Here is an 18928-nt window from a genome sequence, read left to right as displayed (position 1 = left end):
TTTGTTCTTAGTTTCCCCGGACGTCTCCCGGTTCCCTTTTATTTATTTATTTTTTTCTCTACGTTGTGTCTTTCTAAAGGGAATTGACTCATATGTTTTCAGGCTTAGTGGTATTTATAGCCCACTGTTCCATGGATAAACATAATAGCTGCAACTCCCAGCTACAAGTGCACATGCACACCATCACTCCATCAAATAAACACAATAGCCTATAGGCAGGCAGACGAGCAATTATTACCAACCAGTAATTATTGAGTGGGAAAGGGATATTAGTAGCCATATGTACCGTACACACATACACACATACACAGCAGTAGCCAGTTATTGATTGGTTGCTGGGCGTGTCGGCAGGGTTAACGGTGGGTGTAATTCTTGCTTGATGATAGCTTTTTGCATCCGCCTGTGTGTGTGTTTGTGTGTGTGTGTGTGCACGAGTATGAGTGTATGAGAGTTATTGAATGTCTCAGATGAATAGCTTAATCGCTCTGCAGGGAGAAGGGGTTAGAGAGCGATTGATGAAATGAGAAATGGCAGGGTTGCACCCACCTGTGTGTGTGTGTGTCTGTGTGTTGGTCAATGTGATTAGGAAGAGGCTTGTGAAGTCATAGGCCATAGGTAATATGCTGTGTACGACAGAGATGTGTGCTTGTTTGCAATCAAAAATTGCCTGATCCACATCACTGTGCGTGTGTGTATGTGTGTTTTGTTTTTCAGCCCCTGGACGTGTTCGCCGTCTAAGCTTCACTGAAATCTTGGACACATCGCTCAGAGTCAGCTGGGCAGAACCTGAAGATAAGAACGGCATCATCACCGGTTAGATCTTTGCAACATGACAGTAAAATTAAAGGAGCAAAACAAAACTGCAGATAGCCTCTAATAATTTCCCCCCCTTTACCCACATTTTTGATGAGATAAGTAATCTTCTCAAATGACCAATCTAAGTGAATTTATAAAAGCATCCCCTCTCTTTATAGTTTCTTCAGTTTCCTCCACTTAGTCTCTTACTGTCCCCCATCTCTAAGAAGACGTTTGTGTGTAACTGATTCATCATCAGCTAATCCTTTCCCTTTGCAGCTTGTCTCCTCTTTTTGTCTCGAACATGCCCTCATCCCACGCCTCCCAACACCCGTGGTCTTGTTTGTGCAGCACATCGCAGAGCTCAAGGCACTTTCCCCCAGATTAATTTAGCCCTACTTCCTCCTTGGCTCTGTTAGTCAATGGGGAACACAACAAGCTGCTGTGAATTAAGCGATAACTCTACATTACACGTTTGTGTCTTTGTGTTGTTGTCCAACATTCATCCAGCACCTCCACCACAGGACCACAACCCGACAGCACAGGGAGCAGTGGCTTTCCAGTCAGCATACACACTCAGAGGAGTGAGAAAATGGGTATTCAATCAAGGTCACCTTGCACATTTACTCTTTTCTCCTCAACCTGCTTTTCATCCAGCACCTGGTGAGCAGGGAGACAGATGAGGGACCATTCACTCTCTCCGGGGCTTTACACACAAATGGCCTCACTCACACACACATTTGAAGGTGGAGTGTGATGCATGACTGCAAAGATGCGATGGGACAGACAGGATTTTGACTGGAGTTACCCCTTCTGTACTCTCCCCTCCTTTATGGCTCTGCACCTCTCATTATTTGTACGTGTGTGCGCTTTTGCACACGTGCTTGTGTGTGTACTTGTGTCTGCTTGTGTCTATATGCGCCTTTATTAACCCAGCGTGTGCGCTACACCCCGCAGGTTACATGCTGTGGTGGGAAGTGCCGAATGTGGAGTCAAGTCGCGAGGAACACTCCTTGCCCAACTCCACCCTGCAGTACCAGCTGACCGGCCTCACCTCCACCACCGTGTACACAATACAAGTGGCTGCGCTCACTGCTGCAGGACGGGGCGTGGTCACATCCTCCACCATCTCCACCGGGGTCCCACCAGGTACAATAAATAAACGCACCGGTGCCTGTGACAGCGGATGTTAAAAACTGTTTTTCATGTGTGTGTATCTGGGGGTGTGTGTGTCTGTTTGTGTGTGTGGAGCCGAGTAAATATGAGTGATGAGCTGTTGCGATGCCATTGTCTTCCCTCAGGCTGATAAGTAGCTGTTACTGTGAATCCATGAATCATCACCCACACAGCGAGCGCACACATCGACAAACACAGTCACACACAAGAGCCGGTCATTTACAGCATCTCAGAGAGTGCTTTAGTGTAAGCTGCAATTGTGTGTGTGTGTGTGTGTGTGTGTCTATGTGTTCTGTGCGTTTGGACTTAGGCCAAGTTGCAATCATTATTAGCGCTGATTAACTGCAAATGGCAAAGTGGAAGAAATGCAGCAATGGAAGAGAGAGGGCAAGAGACAATCAAAGAGCAGGACTGAAGAAGGGGGAAAAAGAAGAAGATGGAGGAACATAATGAGGGAAGAACAGAAAACATGAGAAAATCCAATCTCCAAAGAGTCGAAGACCAAAGTGTCTCAGAAATGGACTCAGAGGCGGAAAGCAAAGTGTGGGAGAATGGAGAAAAAAACACAGCTCATACAGCGGGATTTTTGTCCTAACATTTTCTGATTACTAATTTATGAATAAAAGAAGAAAAAGTGAAAGCAAGATGGATACAGACAGTTCAGATTTGGAGGTTATTCATTAATTCATGAAAGCAAAAGACTGAAGGAAAGACGAAGGGCTGAATATTAGGTGGGGAAAAAGAACTAAAGAATGAGCAGCGAGAGAGCGAGAGAGGAAGAGAGAGATCCACAGAGTATAGATTCTTGTCTTGTTTATTTATTCATATATTCATGGAGTTTTGTCATTCATCTGCGCGAGGCAGCTGATATCAACATTTCCACATATAACCCTTACAAGTTTGCTGCGTGCATTTACAGAGCAGAGTTTGCTGATAGCTGTAATTTGTCTTGCGGTGCACACATGAACCGCACTGTATCCAGACTAAATGATGCCTTGTTTCCACAACGGTTGGACGGTTGTTTTGTTGTCCCGTTTCAATGAGGAATCCTCTCAAGTATTCTTCGAAATCTGTCCGATTTACGCCATTTGGCTTAACGCGTCGGCTTTACAAACGTGTATTTTGTTGTGTTCGGCAAACACGGCGCTTGCAACAGAATTGGATGGATTACAGCAGATCACGCCGTCCAGAGGTACCAAGTATTAAGCAAACACAGCCGAGAGAAGTGTTTGAAAAGAGGCTCTAAAGTGCTCGGTCTTGATTGAGTGAGATAATTTAGAAGCAAAGTGGATTGTGATGATTTTTGATTATGCCAATTTCATTAACAGAAACAAGCTGTCAGATATTTTATCTGTTAGCTCCTGATTAAAACGAGCGGATTTTCAGACGCCGTCTTCCGAGCCGTTGTCATATGTGCCGCCTGCCAGACCAATGGCAGTTCAATTCAACAGCTGTCAGTGAAGAAGTCTATTCCAAGCTATAAAACGTGTGAGTGTGCGCGTGTGGCATTTGAAAGGTGGAGCTGTAAAAACCTTTAATAGGAATATTTAGTTCTGCTTGAATTGTGCATACAAAACGTATCATTATTCCTCTGTGATTTATTCAAAGTTTTAAAAAAGAAAACTCACCACAGGGAGAAAATAATAGTTGTTTTGTGGTTGTTGTCGGCCAGATTCAGCTCGGCTCTCATTCTGAGTAAGACAGAAGCAACTTTTTAGACTTTTAGTCGGCCGTGTTTTGTTGTCGCTGAACAAACTTGGGCCACATCAGTGATTTTTTATTGTCAGAGAATTTCTTTTGTGCTGTTAGATGAAATAGTTGATTTCCAATTATTCTTTCTTGCAGTTATTGATACTGTCACGCTTTGCTTTCAAGTGTGTAGCATTTGCCAGTTGGGGATGACAATTACTGTCTAATTAGCTTTGCCGAGACAAGTTATCATCACAGCCAAAAGCTTTTTAAAGTTGATGTTTCCACAGTTAATCATTGATATTTTTGGGGGGGGGAAGAGAAAATAAACAGCAAAACTGAAATCCTTTAGGTTCCAGCTACATTTTGTCAGATAAGCTCTGCAGTTCTGTACTTTGCTGATTGACTGGCTGCTGCTGGAGTGTACAGGTGGGGGTGGTCATCTCCACCAAGTCAGATTCTCACTTTTGTCATTGCCCTCCCACAATACTGTCATAAGAATTCCGCCTATTTTGACATTTAGAGACTTTATATGGGACATATTGAAACCTTCATCTTACCTCCACTGCTGTGCTGTGTCACTGTCTCACTGCATTATGTTATTGACCTTGGAAATTTGGACTGAATTCTTCTGAGAGAGAAAAAAATGCAGAGATTCTTGTACTTTAGTTAACAACAACCTTTTTAATCATACTTTTGTATGGTCAAACATGGAAACATTAAAAGTACTGGAGGAATTTTTTTGGCTTTTGTACTTGGCAGCATGATTCATGCTTCTTTTTTTCTATCTCACATTAGCCATGTGGCAATTCTCAGACATGTTTTTGTCAGTTATGCCATTTTACATATTTGTATCTGTTTGCAGATAAAAACATTTCAGTGTTAATATATTTTTTATTCTGCTCTTATTTACAATCCAGAATCTTCAATCCTACAATAAGTCTTCTTCCATGCTGTGGACAATTCATTCATTTGTCCATGTGTCCTTTACTGTTTGGACAAAACACAGGTCTCTAACTGGATGTGTATTTATGTGGTTATCGCAGCACCTGCAGTAGGAGGTGTTTTAGTTTTCTTTCCTCAAATCTAAATCCACTGGCCACTTTATTAGTTACACCTTGTTAATACCGGTGGGTTGCCTTCAGAATAAGGTGAACTATTCCTCGGAGATTTTGGGCCATGCTGTGATAGTCTCACAAACTTTTTACAAATTTCTCAGCTCGACATTTGTAATACAAATCTCCTTTTCCACATCATCACATCTCAGGGGTACTCTGTTCAATTGAGTGTGGAGGCCATTTGAGAACAGTGAACTCATTGTTATGTTCAATAAACCAGTTTGAGATGGTTTGAGCTTTGTGACATGGTGTGTTTTCCTGCTGAAATTGCCATCAGAAGATGGGTACGCTGTGGTTAAGTGTGCCAAGAGAATATCCCCCGCCATTGCACCACCACCTGCAGCTGAAACTGTTTATACAAGCAGGATGGAGCCATGCTTTCATGTTGTTTACACCAAATTCACTTTCTGTTCAAATCCTGTTCCTTCCATTGTACACTTTTGCTGATCCAATGCAAATTGTAGCCCCAGTTTTCTGTCTGTAGCTACCAGAACGGGCACCTGGTGTGGTCTTGTTCTGCTGCAACTCGTCTGCTTTAACGTTCGTCGTGTCGTACATTCTTCTGCATACCTTGGTTGTAACAAGTGGTTTATGAGTTCCTGTTGCCGTCCTCGCAGCTCAAAGCAGTATGGCCATTAGTATCAACAAGGTGTTTTCACCCAGAGAGCTGAACTTGCTGGATATTTTCTCTTTTTCAGACCATTCTCTTTAAACACTAGAGATCATTCTGTGGGAAAATTGCACATACCAGCCCGTCTGGCACAAACAACCATAGCATATGCAAAGCCACTTAAATCACTTTTCTTTCCTGTTCTGACGCTTGGTTGGAACTCATCAAGTAAACATCTTAACCATGTCTACATGCATAAATGCACTGAGTTGCTGCCATGTGATCGGCTGCCTAAATATTTGTTTTAATGACTAGTCGAAAAGTTATACCTAACGAAATTGCCAGTGAATATTTAAGACATCTTAAAGCCATACACAGACTTCTGTTCTCATTAAAAAGGAACATGTAATAATCTTTTTTTCCAGTAAATGTTTTACATATCTGCATGATTATCAATAATATGCAGCAGTGACAGGTATCTTGCAAGCACTATCTGCATATAGGCTAAAGCACTGTTTTTTCTGTTTTCTATCTGCAGAACTTCCTGGTGCTCCTTCAAACTTAGTCATCTCCAACATCAGCCCTCGGACCGCAACGGTGAGATTTCGACCCGGTCCTGATGGCAAGACTGCCATATCACGGTGGATAGTTGAAGGACAGGTGCGTGTGACTGTGTTTGTGTTGCATGCACACTTTTGTGGTCAGCTCTTATTGACAAATCAAGCAAAAGAGAAACTGTCTTCCATCTGATTACCTTTTCAACAGGTGGTGAAGGATGATGGAAAAGAGGAGGAGTGGAAAGTTGTGTACCAAAAAGACAACCAGCCAGATGCAGACACTCTGGAAATCCCAGACCTCACTCCTTTCACTCAGTACAGGTGAGCAGCAAACACACATATCCCACGCTACCACCTGCACACACACATATAATCAACAGCTTCCTCAAACACATCTCACTCTGCACCAGGTTCTGCTGTATTGCTGGGCTCAGGAGAAGTTAGATAAATCACACAGACACACAGAGAGACAGTTCCATCTGAGACTTTTCTGTTTGTCAGCACCTTCACAGCTGCTGCATGCAGATCCTTATTACCCTCCTGCAACTAGCCAGAGGGAAGAAGAAGGATGAGGACGGGGAGAAAAGAGGTGATCAGAAAGTGGGAAGGGCAGCAGAACACATTAAAGAGAAGACGAGACAAAGGGATTAGAGACGAGGAGAGGAGGAAATGGAGGAGGACAGCGGAGTGTCTGTAATCCCTCCTCAGGGGGAGCTTGTATTTTGTGTATGTGATCAATCGCCATTCTGAACAGCAGCAACTCTTCCCCCTCTCACTCTCTCTCGCTCTTTCCTTCTCCTTCTCTAGCTATTTGTCTGCCTATCTTCTCTATTTATCGGGCAATCTGACCATGCCTTCCTCTTGCTCTCTGTATCTCGGCCTTCATCTGTAATGGGATTGCAGTGTGTGTATGCACGCGCTGTACACTCACAGGGATTATGTTGTCACAGGCGACACCATTGGGACGTTAGATGAAGTGATGCACTTGTCAGTATTTCTTATCCCCTGCTTTAAGTCCCTCTTTACACCCTGCTCTCTATCTCCCAATACAGGGACAAAAACTCAAAGATATAGCCTCTTACACAACCTGCACGCTCCCACGGTTTATCGTTCAAAGCCACACAGAAGCACGGCTTCTTTTAGAAGTTACAAAAGTAACAAATACTCCCTAATGGCTCTGCTTTCTTATGTCACTTTTACTGACTGAATACGTGGCACCATCAGTCAACTAAACAAACTCTGGCGGAGAGTTCCAGATCAAAATACTGAAAGAAATATCATATATATATGAGATGGGACAAATTTGATCTGAGCACAGAAAACTGAAATGGTTGTTAATCTGTGCTCCATTCAGTAAGTTTTGCTTCCTCTTCAGTAAAGTTACATGTGGATGTCTGACATACATTTAAAAAATGTGCAAGTACAGTTTTTTTTGTTTGTTTTCTTGTTTTGATTTGCAGCTGTAGTTTTCTGGGTATGTGTCCCCCAATATTTGGAACTTGTGCATTTGGCCCCCGTCCTCATCTCCAATAAAAGCATAAAGAAAGCAGAGGGTTTGTTTAGGACAGAAACGCTAACATTACTCAGAGAGAAATGCCCCTAACAGAAGGAGGTATCTTTCACTCACCAATAGAGCTTTTTTATTGGCAAAATATGAATTATGAGTTCATACAACAACTGGACCTTGAGTGGTAAATGTAATTCTCTCTGACACACACTCAGTGTCCAGTGGTCTCAGTCAACCACTCAGCAGCAACTCCTCTATTGCTGTGAGCTTGCAGGCAGCTTGATAAGATTGCAGGATTGGGTCTAATATCAGGACATAAAACAATGTTTTACGAGTTTAGTGTTTTTGCAAAAAACTAAGCAAGGTAAAGTTGCCTGTCCTGGTTTTTATTCAGCTCTAAATGTACCTGATTTATCAGCAGGCTGATATTGCCACGCTGTATTAGCTATTGGCTGATATGTCAGTATCTGTATTTATAATGACTGGTTTAAAAAAATAAAGAAAACAGGAGAAACACCCTTCAGCCATGTTATCAGCATTGATGTTGGATGGTTTGTCCACCAGAGGGTGTTGTACAACTTCCCTGCTAGCAACAAGTGTTTGGAATGCCACTAACACAACAACCAGCTGATCCGAATCATTCAGAGCGTAAAGGAGTCATCCCTCGCTGTATCTATAAAACAAGTTAACTTATAAAGTGTACTGTCTAAAATAAATACACAAATGTTAGAGAAATCTGTTTGTTTAGTGTAAGCTACTTTCAGCTGCTCCCTTATTCACAGGGGTTCAACACGGTAGGTTTGATTAGGTAACATTTTTACACTGGATGTCCTTACTGACACAAAGGGATTTGTGGCTCCTTCATTGGGTCAAACTAGGAATCTTTTACTTGTTTGGCAAATGTGTAAACCACTAGCCTTAGGAGCCATTCTGTTTTGTGTGCCAGAAAGAAAAATATATCAGCCGAAGTATCCAAGTATGAGACTTTCAAATCCTCTAATAACAGTACTGCTTTTGAAAATGCCATATCAGTCAGCCTCTACTGATTCCTTAAATTCTTCCCACAGCAGAGATATTTGTATGTCTGATATGTTTTCAATGAAAATTTTGAATATAACCAGAAATTTAGCTGAAGCACATCTGATTTATTAAAATCCATGACAAATCCAAGTAGCGCATGTGCAATTAACCTCCATCTCCCTCGGTGCTCCAACCTAAGCTACACATGTGGTTCCAACAAATGTGGTAAAACGAGTAGACATGCAACAGCAGTCTGGGCAGCTGGGAATTAAACTAGTGACCAGGCACACTAACAGCTCATCTGTCAGGTCACACAGCTAATAGAGGTTTAATAAGCCTGTTTTTGAAAGTCTGTATTCTTGGATCTGCATCTGCTTGATAATTTTCTGGCACCAGACAAACATGTTTGCCCAAAGAAGGAGCACAGCTGAAAGTGTGGTTATATGCTGATTAGGCAGCACAGTTCAATTTGTGTGAACCTTTTTTGGCATGAAATTTCATTTGTGCCTAAATCTGCTTAGACCACATCTTCTCACAGACACAGAGGATTATCATAGAACACAGTCAGACTCTCCAAAATCACAAAACACGTCTCTTAAATGATTTTCCACAGCACTACTACAGCACTTTGATAGCTGCATAACTGAAAGGATTATTACATATCAATGTAATCCAGGGATTTCCAAAAAAAAGTGAGAGAAACAAATGTAATTTTTCAGATGTAGTTGATCAAACTCCTGAAGTTATCTGTACTGTTCGCTGATTTAAACCACCAAGGCTTCATTCATTTTAAACCTCTTGGTATGCAGCAGGAGTGGGTCAGATCTTAATTTCATAGATTCCAAATTCCAGTTTTGTTAAGAGTATAAAAGCACAAATGTAAACAAAGGGATGCTCTGATAGTGGAGGCAGAAGCACCATTGATGGGTTTTATTGGATTATTGTATTCCCCTCTGCTCAGACCAACTGGATGGCAAAAATCAAAAACCTGCTTACTTTATGCACACGTGACGCAGTGTGAATCCTTTCATCCGCAACTTAAAAAACTCACCAGACATTACAATGTGATTTAAATAACATTAACCACATTTTTCCCCTCTGTTGGATAAAGACTGATACTTTTGACACAGACCTGCTCGTGTTTATTGGTCTTTAATGTGCACTCACCAGCCACTTTATTAGGTCCTTCTGTTCAGCTACCCCATAATTGTCACGGTATGGCATGGCACACCGTGGAAGGAGTGGGGAAGGAGGACCCAGGCGCGGTGCTCTATGTACAAACAGTGTTTATTTACAGAGTGAAAACAACGTAACAATAAATCCCCGTGTTCTCCCAGACTCCCGTGTCGTGTCTCCCGTGAATAGTCCGTGTGCTCGCTGCTCTCCGTGCCTTCCACGCTCTTCCTGCGGGAAACAATAGCGCAGCTGTCAGGACACTCAGAAATGGCAGGCATACACTTTCTGACTAAACTTAGACAGGGTGACTAACGTGGAGTCTCATGCAATGATCCCGCGTCGGTGGGAGCTCCAAGACTCTCTTAAGTAGCTCCCCCGACGAGGCCTGATCAGCAGCAGGTGTGTGGCTTCGGGTGTGGCCAGTCCCCTTGCAGGGCCACACCCTCCAGGCCTGACGCCGCCTATAAACAAGTGCTCAGCCACCCACACACACACACACAGGGAAGGGGGAGCAACACCAAAATACACAACAATAATAATAGTAATAATAATAATAATAATAATAATAATAATAATAATATAATACATAACTGCTCAGGGATCCTGGGTTGCTCAGACCCAGGACCCTGACAGTACCCCCCCTCTAAGGGTCGGCTCCCGACGACCCCAAAACAAAAACAAAAACAGCACAACCAACCCAGGGCGGGCGGCGGGGGGTCCAGGACGGAGGGCCAGAACCAAAACAAGCAAAAACCACAAAACAGCAAACCGACCCAGTTCACAGTCCCAAAGTCAGACCGCGCATCCCGCAGCGGTGCAAAAAGAAAACGAAAAGACGCCACAAACAGTCACAGGCGGCCCATCAACACAACAAGAGAGTTCAGGGGGCCTACCTCGAGCCCAACGGCGGCGACGTAGCAGCTCCGGCGGACGTCCCCGGGTCCGGCAGCAGCAGCAAAACAGTTCAGGGGGCCTGCCACGGGTCCGGTGGCGGCGGCGCTGCTCCTCCGGCGGCCTGCCACGGGTCCGCTGGCGGCGGAACGGTTCTGGTGGCCTGCCACGGGTCCGCTGGCGGCGGCGCTGCTCCTCCGGCGGCCTGCCACGGGTCCGGTGGCGGCGGAACGGTTCTGGTGGCCCGCCACGGGTCCGATGGCAACGTCGCTGCTCCGGTGAGCAACAGCGAGGCGTGGCACCAGGTCCATGACGCGCCGATCGCTGACGTGGACGCATCGGACGTGGACGGCTAGGAGGCCGCGCCAGACGTGGAGGTCCCTCCGGTCCGCTGACCTCCGGCCGAGCGGGACCCTCCTCGGCCGGCAGCGAGAGCTCCTGCTCGGGCATGCTGAGCTCCACAGCTGGCGGTGCGGGCTCCTCCGGCTCGCTGAGCTCCTGCTCGGGCTCGCTGAGCTCCTGCTTGGGCTCGCTGAGCTCCACAGCTGGCGGTGCGGGCTCCTCCGGCTCGCTGAGCTCCTGCTCGGGCTCGCTGAGCTCCTGCTCCGGCTCGCTGAGCTCCTGCTCGGGCTCGCTGAGCTCCTGCTCCGGCTCGCTGAGCTCCTGCTCCGGCTCGCTGAGCTCCTCCTCCGGCTCGCTGAGCTCCTGCTCCGGCTCGCTGAGCTCCTCCGGCTCGCTGAGCTCCTCCGGCTCGCTGAGCTCCTCCGGCTCGCTGAGCTCCTGCTGCAGCTGGACGAAGTCTGAGGTTTCCCGAGCTTGCACTACCCCCCGGGCTTTATGCAGGGTGCAAAGGCAGGCGGAAACTCCCTTGAGCTGGCCGAGGTAGGGGTTTCCCTCCAGGATTGCCTCGATGGCGTTTAATCCCACCACTCTTGCCCTTGTGTTGGTGGTGTGAGTTACCCAGTCCATCAGGCGTTGGACGCGTGTGAGGTCGCTCTCTCCGGACAAGGCCGCTGGAGTGGGTAGTGGAATGGAGGCTGCTGCTGGTGGAGAAGATGGCTGAGCGGGTGATGTGGATGGTGAACAGGATGAAACTGTAAGCGGTGAGGTAGATGTCGCGGGGGATGATTCAGCAGGTGACGGCTGGATCACTAGCCGGGCGATTGGCTGAGGTACAGCGACCAGCTGGGCTGCGCTTTGGCTACCGGCTGGGCAGCTGGCTGTGCCGCAGCTACAGGTGGCTGCTGAGCAGGTAACTGAGCCGAAAGCGGACGGGCAGCTGACCGTATAAACATAGCCCCAGAGTAAACAGTTGAGGTGAGTGACGATGAATTGTCCATATGACTCACCACAGCCGGCTGTTGAGATGTCTGTGGATCTAGCTGCGGTGAGGAACGCTGGCGGCGCGAACGTCGTTTCCGTGTCGGCGTCGGGGCCGGCGTCTCAGGCAGTGAATCCACCAGCTGTCCGAGCTGGTGGGCAGCCTGAGGAGGAGAGTGGAGGTGGAGGGTGGAAAGTAGGAAGTCCAGGACCACTGCATTAAGGGAGTCCACCAGCCAGGGGAATTTAAAAAGCATCTCCTGCAGCCGCCTCTCCACGGCGCGACGCAAACCTTCCGCTGGCTTCTCCCACCACACCTCACATAGGTGGTACACTTCGTCCATAACTTCCCTCCTGAGCCTCTCCTCGGAGACCGCTGGGTCCATTAGAGGCGGGATCATTCTGTCACGGTATGGCATGGCACACCGTGGAAGGAGTGGGGAAGGAGGACCCAGGCGCGGTGCTCTATGTACAAACAGTGTTTATTTACAGAGTGAAAACAACGTAACAATAAATCCCCGTGTTCTCCCAGACTCCCGTGTCGTGTCTCCCGTGAATAGTCCGTGTGCTCTCTGCTCCCGTGTCAGCACCCCCCGGTGCTCGCTGCTCTCCGTGCCTTCCACGCTCTTCCTGCGGGAAACAATAGCGCAGCTGTCAGGACACTCAGAAATGGCAGGCATACACTTTCTGACTAAACTTAGACAGGGTGACTAACGTGGAGTCTCATGCAATGATCCCGCGTCGGTGGGAGCTCCCCCGACGAGGCCTGATCAGCAGCAGGTGTGTGGCTTCGGGTGTGGCCAGTCCCCTTGCAGGGCCACACCCTCCAGGCCTGACGCCGCCTATAAACAAGTGCTCAGCCACCCACACACACACATATACACAAGCACAGGGAAGGGGGAGCAACACCAAAATACACAACAATAATAATAATAATAATAATAATAATAATAATATAATACATAACTGCTCAGGGATCCTGGGTTGCTCAGACCCAGGACCCTGACAATAATCTAAATATCTAATCAACCAATCAAATGGCAACAAAACATGACATGTAGAAAGGTCAAGATCACCTGCTGAAGTTCAAACGGAGCATCAGAATGGTGAAGAATGTGATTTAAGTGACTTTGAATGTGCCATGGTTGGGGCAGATGGATTTGTTTGAATAATCAGACACTTTGCGTCAAACAGCAGAATGCCACACTTGAGCCACTCCTGTCAGCTAAAAACAGGAAACTGAAGCTACAACATGCATGATGCTGCTGTGGCACTCAGGTGGTATGATCAGAATTTGGCATAAACAGTGTGAAAGCATGGATACATCCTGCCTTGTGTCATTGGTTCAGGCTGCTGGTCATGGTGTAATGGTGCCCCTCAAACATCACAGCCTACCTGAGGATTGTTGCCAACCTTTATGACCACAATGTACCCATCTATCTAATGTTGTTTTGAGCAGTATAATGAGCCATGTAAACTTGTATCACTGTTCTCAAATGGCCTCCACAGTCACCAGATCTCAATAGAACAGATCACCACCGATGTGCAGCTGACAAATATGCCACAACTGTGTGGTGCTGTCATGTCAATATGGAGCAAAATCTCCCCTGATCAATATCATATTATCAGAATTGTCTTTTCTGACTCTGAAAAGCATAAAAGACATTAAACTGCTTTCACTGGCTTTATGTGAAATGAGCTCACCTTGTATACAATGACTATTCCTGTAACTTTGCTTTCTGTTCGCACCAGGTTCAGGATGCAGCAGGTGAACATCGTCGGATCCAGTCCCATGAGCGCCCCCTCTAGGCTGATTCAGACCTTACAGGCTGCCCCAGACACACACCCCTCTGACCTCAGCCTTCTGTCTGCTACACAGACCAGCCTGCGATTCAGCTGGAAGGTACTAACACACATACCAGACACACAGTAAACTGTGAAACCTTCCACCCTGATTCTGCCCCTTTACACTCCTTCAGAGAGGGTTAATTGGGACTGCCTTTGTTTCTTTGCGCTGCATCTCGGTGTCTTTGCTCCCACTTTAGTTCTCGTGTGCATATTTATGTGCACGTGCACTCTGCAGCAGCAGGACTGAACAGGTTGAGTGGTTGACAGGCTGTAATCAGTGTCTCTCCTGGTTATCAGTGCTAACACTAATCTGTCACATTTCCCATTCACCATGTGGACTGCTAGCTGTACAAACTGCAATGTAATTTTCTCCTCACTGTCTTTTCTGTTTTTGCTCTTGTTCCTGCTCTTCATCCCTCTCTCTTTTCCCTCCATCTCTCCTTCACTCCCCCTTCCCCCCTTCTATTATAACATAAATGGAGAGCAGAGTATTTTCCATTTAAGAGTTGGAATGAGAAAAAGAGCCTGTCAAATCAGACACAGACACTGAGGTGCTATGGGCTACCTGTGCAGCATGCTAATGGGATTTTACCTGCATGTTAGCGCCCAGCCTCAGCTATGCTAGGTTTTCTGCTGTAATGGAACCGTCACAATGGTTTTAGCTAAGGCTATTATTCTAAGCTGCATATTAAGGGTAATAAAGCTAATGTGACATTCTGTATTATGGCTCCTAAATGCTAAGCTGAGCTAAATCACCAGGGTATTTAAAATGACTGGGTGTCTCACTTCCTTATCTGTTGCACAGCACAGAGCAAACGCTGTGTACAGTGTTGGTTAAAATCTGCTGCAGACTTATATACTGTGAGCAACCTGAACTTTCTGCTGACATGATCTTAGGACAGTGAGTAATGGTTGTGGAAGTAATGCATGATCAAGGGTGGGTCAGGGGCAGAATGAGATGACAGAAAAAGTGTGGACAGGAGACGAAGAGAGGGTCGCAGGAAATGAAAATGGAAGTTAATGGAAGTGAGTAAAAGAAGATGACAGAGGGTGACTAAGATGGAGAAAAGAAGTAGATGGAGAGAAAAGGATCAGGAGATGGGATGTCAAAGGGAAGAAAATGGTAAAAGGTTTTTTGATGTACTTTGACACAATAACAAAAATAACCATATTCTCGAGTGCTACAAAAATGCCTTTTTTTCACTTGTTCATCATATTGTGGAGAGCCGTTTTCTCAGTCAGCTTGTTACCGTAAGTGACGGGCTCCTACATTTCACAACATGCTCACATTTTCGGTTTTTGGCGATTTCACATTTCAAATAGCTTTCTTCAGTTTCTGACTTGTGATTGCTATGTTGGGGCTTATTTGAAATTTGAGTTTGTCAGATTTTATCAGCACAGCACTTAAAAACACACTTTTACCTAGAAATAAATATTTAACTTTGGAAAGAAATACCTCAAGGGAATTCTGAATGGTTAGAATGGTAGATTTGCTTCTGTGCTTGGGATCATTGTCCTGTTGGACGGAGCTGTTGGTGTCACATTTGACTCTAAAATACTTTGGTATACAGAGGAGTTCGTAGTAACTTAGTAACGACAAGGTGCCGTGTGACGTGTTTGTGCTGATGTGTTGTGTTCTCCAAACATGGCGCTCTGCATTATGGCCATACATCTTCACTTTAAAGTTGTCTGTCTAAAGGACATTGTTCCAGAAGTTTTGTGGTTTGTTCACATGCTTTCAATCCTAACCTGTGCTGCTATGTTCATTTTAATTGCCCCTTGGGGGATAAATAAAGTCTTCTGATTCTGATTCTGATTCTGAGTCTTTCTCCTGGAACCCTTCCAACCAAGAGATACCTGTACAGTCTTTTTCTATTTGTACTGTCATGAGATGTAGCCATTGTTTTTTTTATTTAGTAGTATGTTATGAACACCTGAATACTCCAGCCCAGCAAACTGCCAAACCACCTCTCTTTATAGAGGTGCTCACACTTGCTGATGATCAAATACAATACTTATTGTCTGAATTCCTATTAAAGCAGTAAGGACGTATGTTTTTTTTCTAGCACTGCAGAGTCCTTTGAAAACTTTCTCACATTTCCTTTTTTGTTGTATCAGCATGTTAACCATTATTTTTTTAGTCTCTATCCCGTCAGTTAATTGCTGCCGAAATTAATTAACTGCCCTCAAGTAGATTGATGCTCACTTCACAAATTGTTGCACAAATTATTGTGATGCTTCTACAGTTCAGGGCTGTGGCATGCTCACCTGCATTTTTTGAGTCAATATGGGAACAAAAAGCAAAATCAGATGAAAAAAATAAATAAAAGATTTGCTTGGGAGAATGTTGTGAAAACAGCTTCCTCCATGTGATGTGAGTCTTATACTGATTTCTTGCATTCGTGTGTACTTCCATGCACAAGTATGGAGGAATGCAACATGACCTTGGCAACATGACAGGAACAATAAATACAAGTATTTCTCTCTAATCTGCGCCTCTCTTCCTCTCACTGTTTGTTTCCTTCCAGCCTCTTTCAGAATCTGAGTACAACAGCAGTCCAGAGACTGTGGGCTACCGTCTGCGGGTGTCCAAGACAGACAGTCAGGGGGAGAACAGGAATGAGGATGTGAAGGGTACTGGGGGCACCAGTGAGGCCACATTAGAAGGTCTAAATCCCTTTACCCAGTACCAGGTTCAGATACAAGCCCTCAACTCTATAGGACCAGGACCGTGGAGTCAAACTGTCGCAGCACAGACCACAGAATCTGGTATGAACATAGACCTCATTGATCCATCTTTCATCTTTGCAAGTGTCCAGCAGAGATCTCTGTAAGATATTGTATTTGCTGGGTATAAGAAGGCAGATGGATGAGGAATAAAGTGCTCCCATTACCTCCCCATGTCTCCTCTCATCCTGCCACCTCTCTGTGCCCTCTACACTCTCCCTCTGTTTCAGCGAGATTAAGATTGATGGAGAGAGGGAGGAGGAGATGATTGAGATAAAATCGAAGATTGGTTCAGAGAGTGAAGTAGCACTGAGCGGTGTGTGTGTGTGTGTGTTTCTCTGTGTGCTCGCTAGTTCCATCTGGATCTCCAGTAAATGTGACCGCCGAGGCAGTGAGTTCCAGCAAGATCCTGCTCATGTGGTCTGCTCTCCCTCAGTCACAGAAGAATGGAGTCATTCTGGGATATAAGGTGAATAAAACCTGCAAGTCGTATCCTGGCATCCCTCCTTGACCTCTTTAGTCCATTATCACTTCCTGCAGCCATCACACACACACACACACACACACACACACACACACACACACACACACACATATATATATATATATATCTTACAATCTGATATAAGCTAAACATGATGCAACATCCTGTAATTGCTCCAGTTTGTTCTTCCTACTTTAATGCTTTTAAAAGCACCCCGCTGCACTAAGTGTGTTTGGGGGCCATTTGCGTGTAATCACACGCACGCATGTGAGAGAGGCTTTAGTGATTAATACGCTTTCATAAAACAGCAGTTTGTGTGATGTTGTAGTAGAAACAATAGCTGGATTATTCATTCACAAAAACGAACAATAATCCACAAAGGCTGCTGGTTTTGCAATTACTTTATTTGTAATTTAGTACATAAAATGCAGTGTAGGCAAGAAAATGGGATGTTTGTGTGCATATTCGTGGATTGACTGTGCTTTACAGACTCCGCATGAGTATTCAAGTCCAGCCTTTCCACCCACTAAAGATACATAGCCCGCAGTCTATCCACATCTGCCAAATTAAAGCTTTACCCTTTCTCATATTTCCCAAAAAAAAAGCAGACATGTCTGTCTCATTGTGAGCCCCATCGAAGACATACTTGACATAAGCTGCAGGTTTCAGAGAAAGAGCTGGAAGAACAGTGTTGATAGTGAAGTGCAGGGTGCACTCGTTTTCTCATCACTTTTGGCACTGGCAGTCACACCTGTGTGGGTGCACCTGTTTTTCGGGGTAGGGTTTTTTTGGACTCCAAAGCTCACCCTGGAGTGATGTATTTACTCCACTTGCTTTGGCTTTTAAATAAAAAGGAAAACACACAGCAATTGTCTGCATTTTTAAGTTGCCTCTCAAACATTCATCAAAAGAAAAAATAAAATAAAGAAAAATATTTGTGCTAATATAGAAGCAGCTGTGAGTTCACCTCTTAATCTCCACCCAAACACAAGACAGCAGAACAAAGATTTAAAAGGGGGAGAATTTATCCTCAAACCCATGGACATGGTTGTGTTATAAATACATAAATCTGCAAAGGAAAATAGGCTGTGACTGTCTGATATAAACCGGTGCCATCTATTAAAAAAAGGAAAAACGCTGTGTGGAATCCAGGTCATCCACCATGCCCAAAGCACATCACACTCCACATCTGTGTGTTTTCTTGTGCCCTCCTAAGGATCACACTGAGCTGCATGCCTAACATGTTAATAGATGGGAAGTGACTGCCAGCAGCAGCTTTTTAACACCTTCCATGTGCTAGTAGATGCTGAATAGTTGCTGCTGCTTCCTGCTGTGCACTCCTTAAGACTATTTCTGTTTTTAGACACTTGGGTTTAAGGTGACATTTTCCTTCAAATGGTTTTAAGTGTGCGGTATTGATGTTCACGCTCATGAATATTAAAAAAAAGAAAAGGCGAAAAACGAAGAACAAAAACAAGAGCGAGCAGCTCCTGACATATTTTTTTTAAAATCCGAAACTGTAAAAATACAGCGTGCACCGTTTTGTTTTCTTAGTGGCTGGCACTAATGTCATTTTAATTTTAGGATCGTTTTTTGTTGTTTGAGGTGATGAAGCCTGTTTTTCTGTGCCGTTGTCCTCCGTGGCTGTCAAAAACACATCGCTGAGTCACATCGTCGCTCAGGCTCACGCGCTCCATCATTGACTTGGCTATGATTAGCACTGGCACTGTATTGTGAGTCAGTTCCACGCACACCACTCTAGTGTTAGAAATACTTGCAAGCACACTAAACCAGCAGCTGAAAAACAAATACACTTTGTATGCCTGTGTGAAAAACAAATATTTTTTTTAGAACCGAGAATAACTTTATGTGTTTTTGACCCAGTTATGTGCTGCAAAGCAGATAATGGATGGAACACTAATATTGTGTCACCTTAATAACTTAGAAAATACAGATTTGGGGTCCTTAAAATAATCTCCAGGATGTTTGCTCAGTGCAAACCAGGTAGTG

The 18928-nt window shown here is 44.9% G+C and overlaps 1 protein-coding gene and 1 long non-coding RNA gene across 5 annotated transcripts in view; one reads left to right on the top strand and one right to left on the bottom strand.

The window, feature by feature from the left end:
* LOC101472399 (protein sidekick-1) overlaps window positions 1-18928 on the top strand; it is a 298277-nt gene that overhangs the window by 240819 nt on the left and 38530 nt on the right. For all 4 annotated transcript variants that reach the window (XM_004568331.6, XM_076884757.1, XM_076884759.1 and 1 more), the window contains 7 exons: window positions 715-813; window positions 1753-1944; window positions 5927-6048; window positions 6154-6266; window positions 13612-13762; window positions 16236-16476; window positions 16788-16903. In XM_004568331.6, the coding sequence (XP_004568388.2) occupies window positions 715-813; window positions 1753-1944; window positions 5927-6048; window positions 6154-6266; window positions 13612-13762; window positions 16236-16476; window positions 16788-16903 (1034 nt within the window). The remainder of the gene's footprint in view (window positions 1-714; window positions 814-1752; window positions 1945-5926; window positions 6049-6153; window positions 6267-13611; window positions 13763-16235; window positions 16477-16787; window positions 16904-18928) is intronic.
* Window positions 12324-12611, bottom strand: LOC143419173 (uncharacterized). The gene is made up of 2 exons (XR_013099150.1): window positions 12575-12611; window positions 12324-12489 (listed from the first exon to the last, which is right to left on the bottom strand). It is a non-coding gene; the product is annotated as an uncharacterized LOC143419173 (long non-coding RNA).

The sequence above is a fragment of the Maylandia zebra genome, linkage group LG6 (assembly GCF_041146795.1).
Source record: "Maylandia zebra isolate NMK-2024a linkage group LG6, Mzebra_GT3a, whole genome shotgun sequence".
NCBI classification, from domain to species: domain Eukaryota; kingdom Metazoa; phylum Chordata; class Actinopteri; order Cichliformes; family Cichlidae; genus Maylandia; species Maylandia zebra.
The sequence above is the reverse complement of the archived record's forward strand: the minus strand, read 5'-3'. Positions and strand labels throughout refer to the sequence as shown.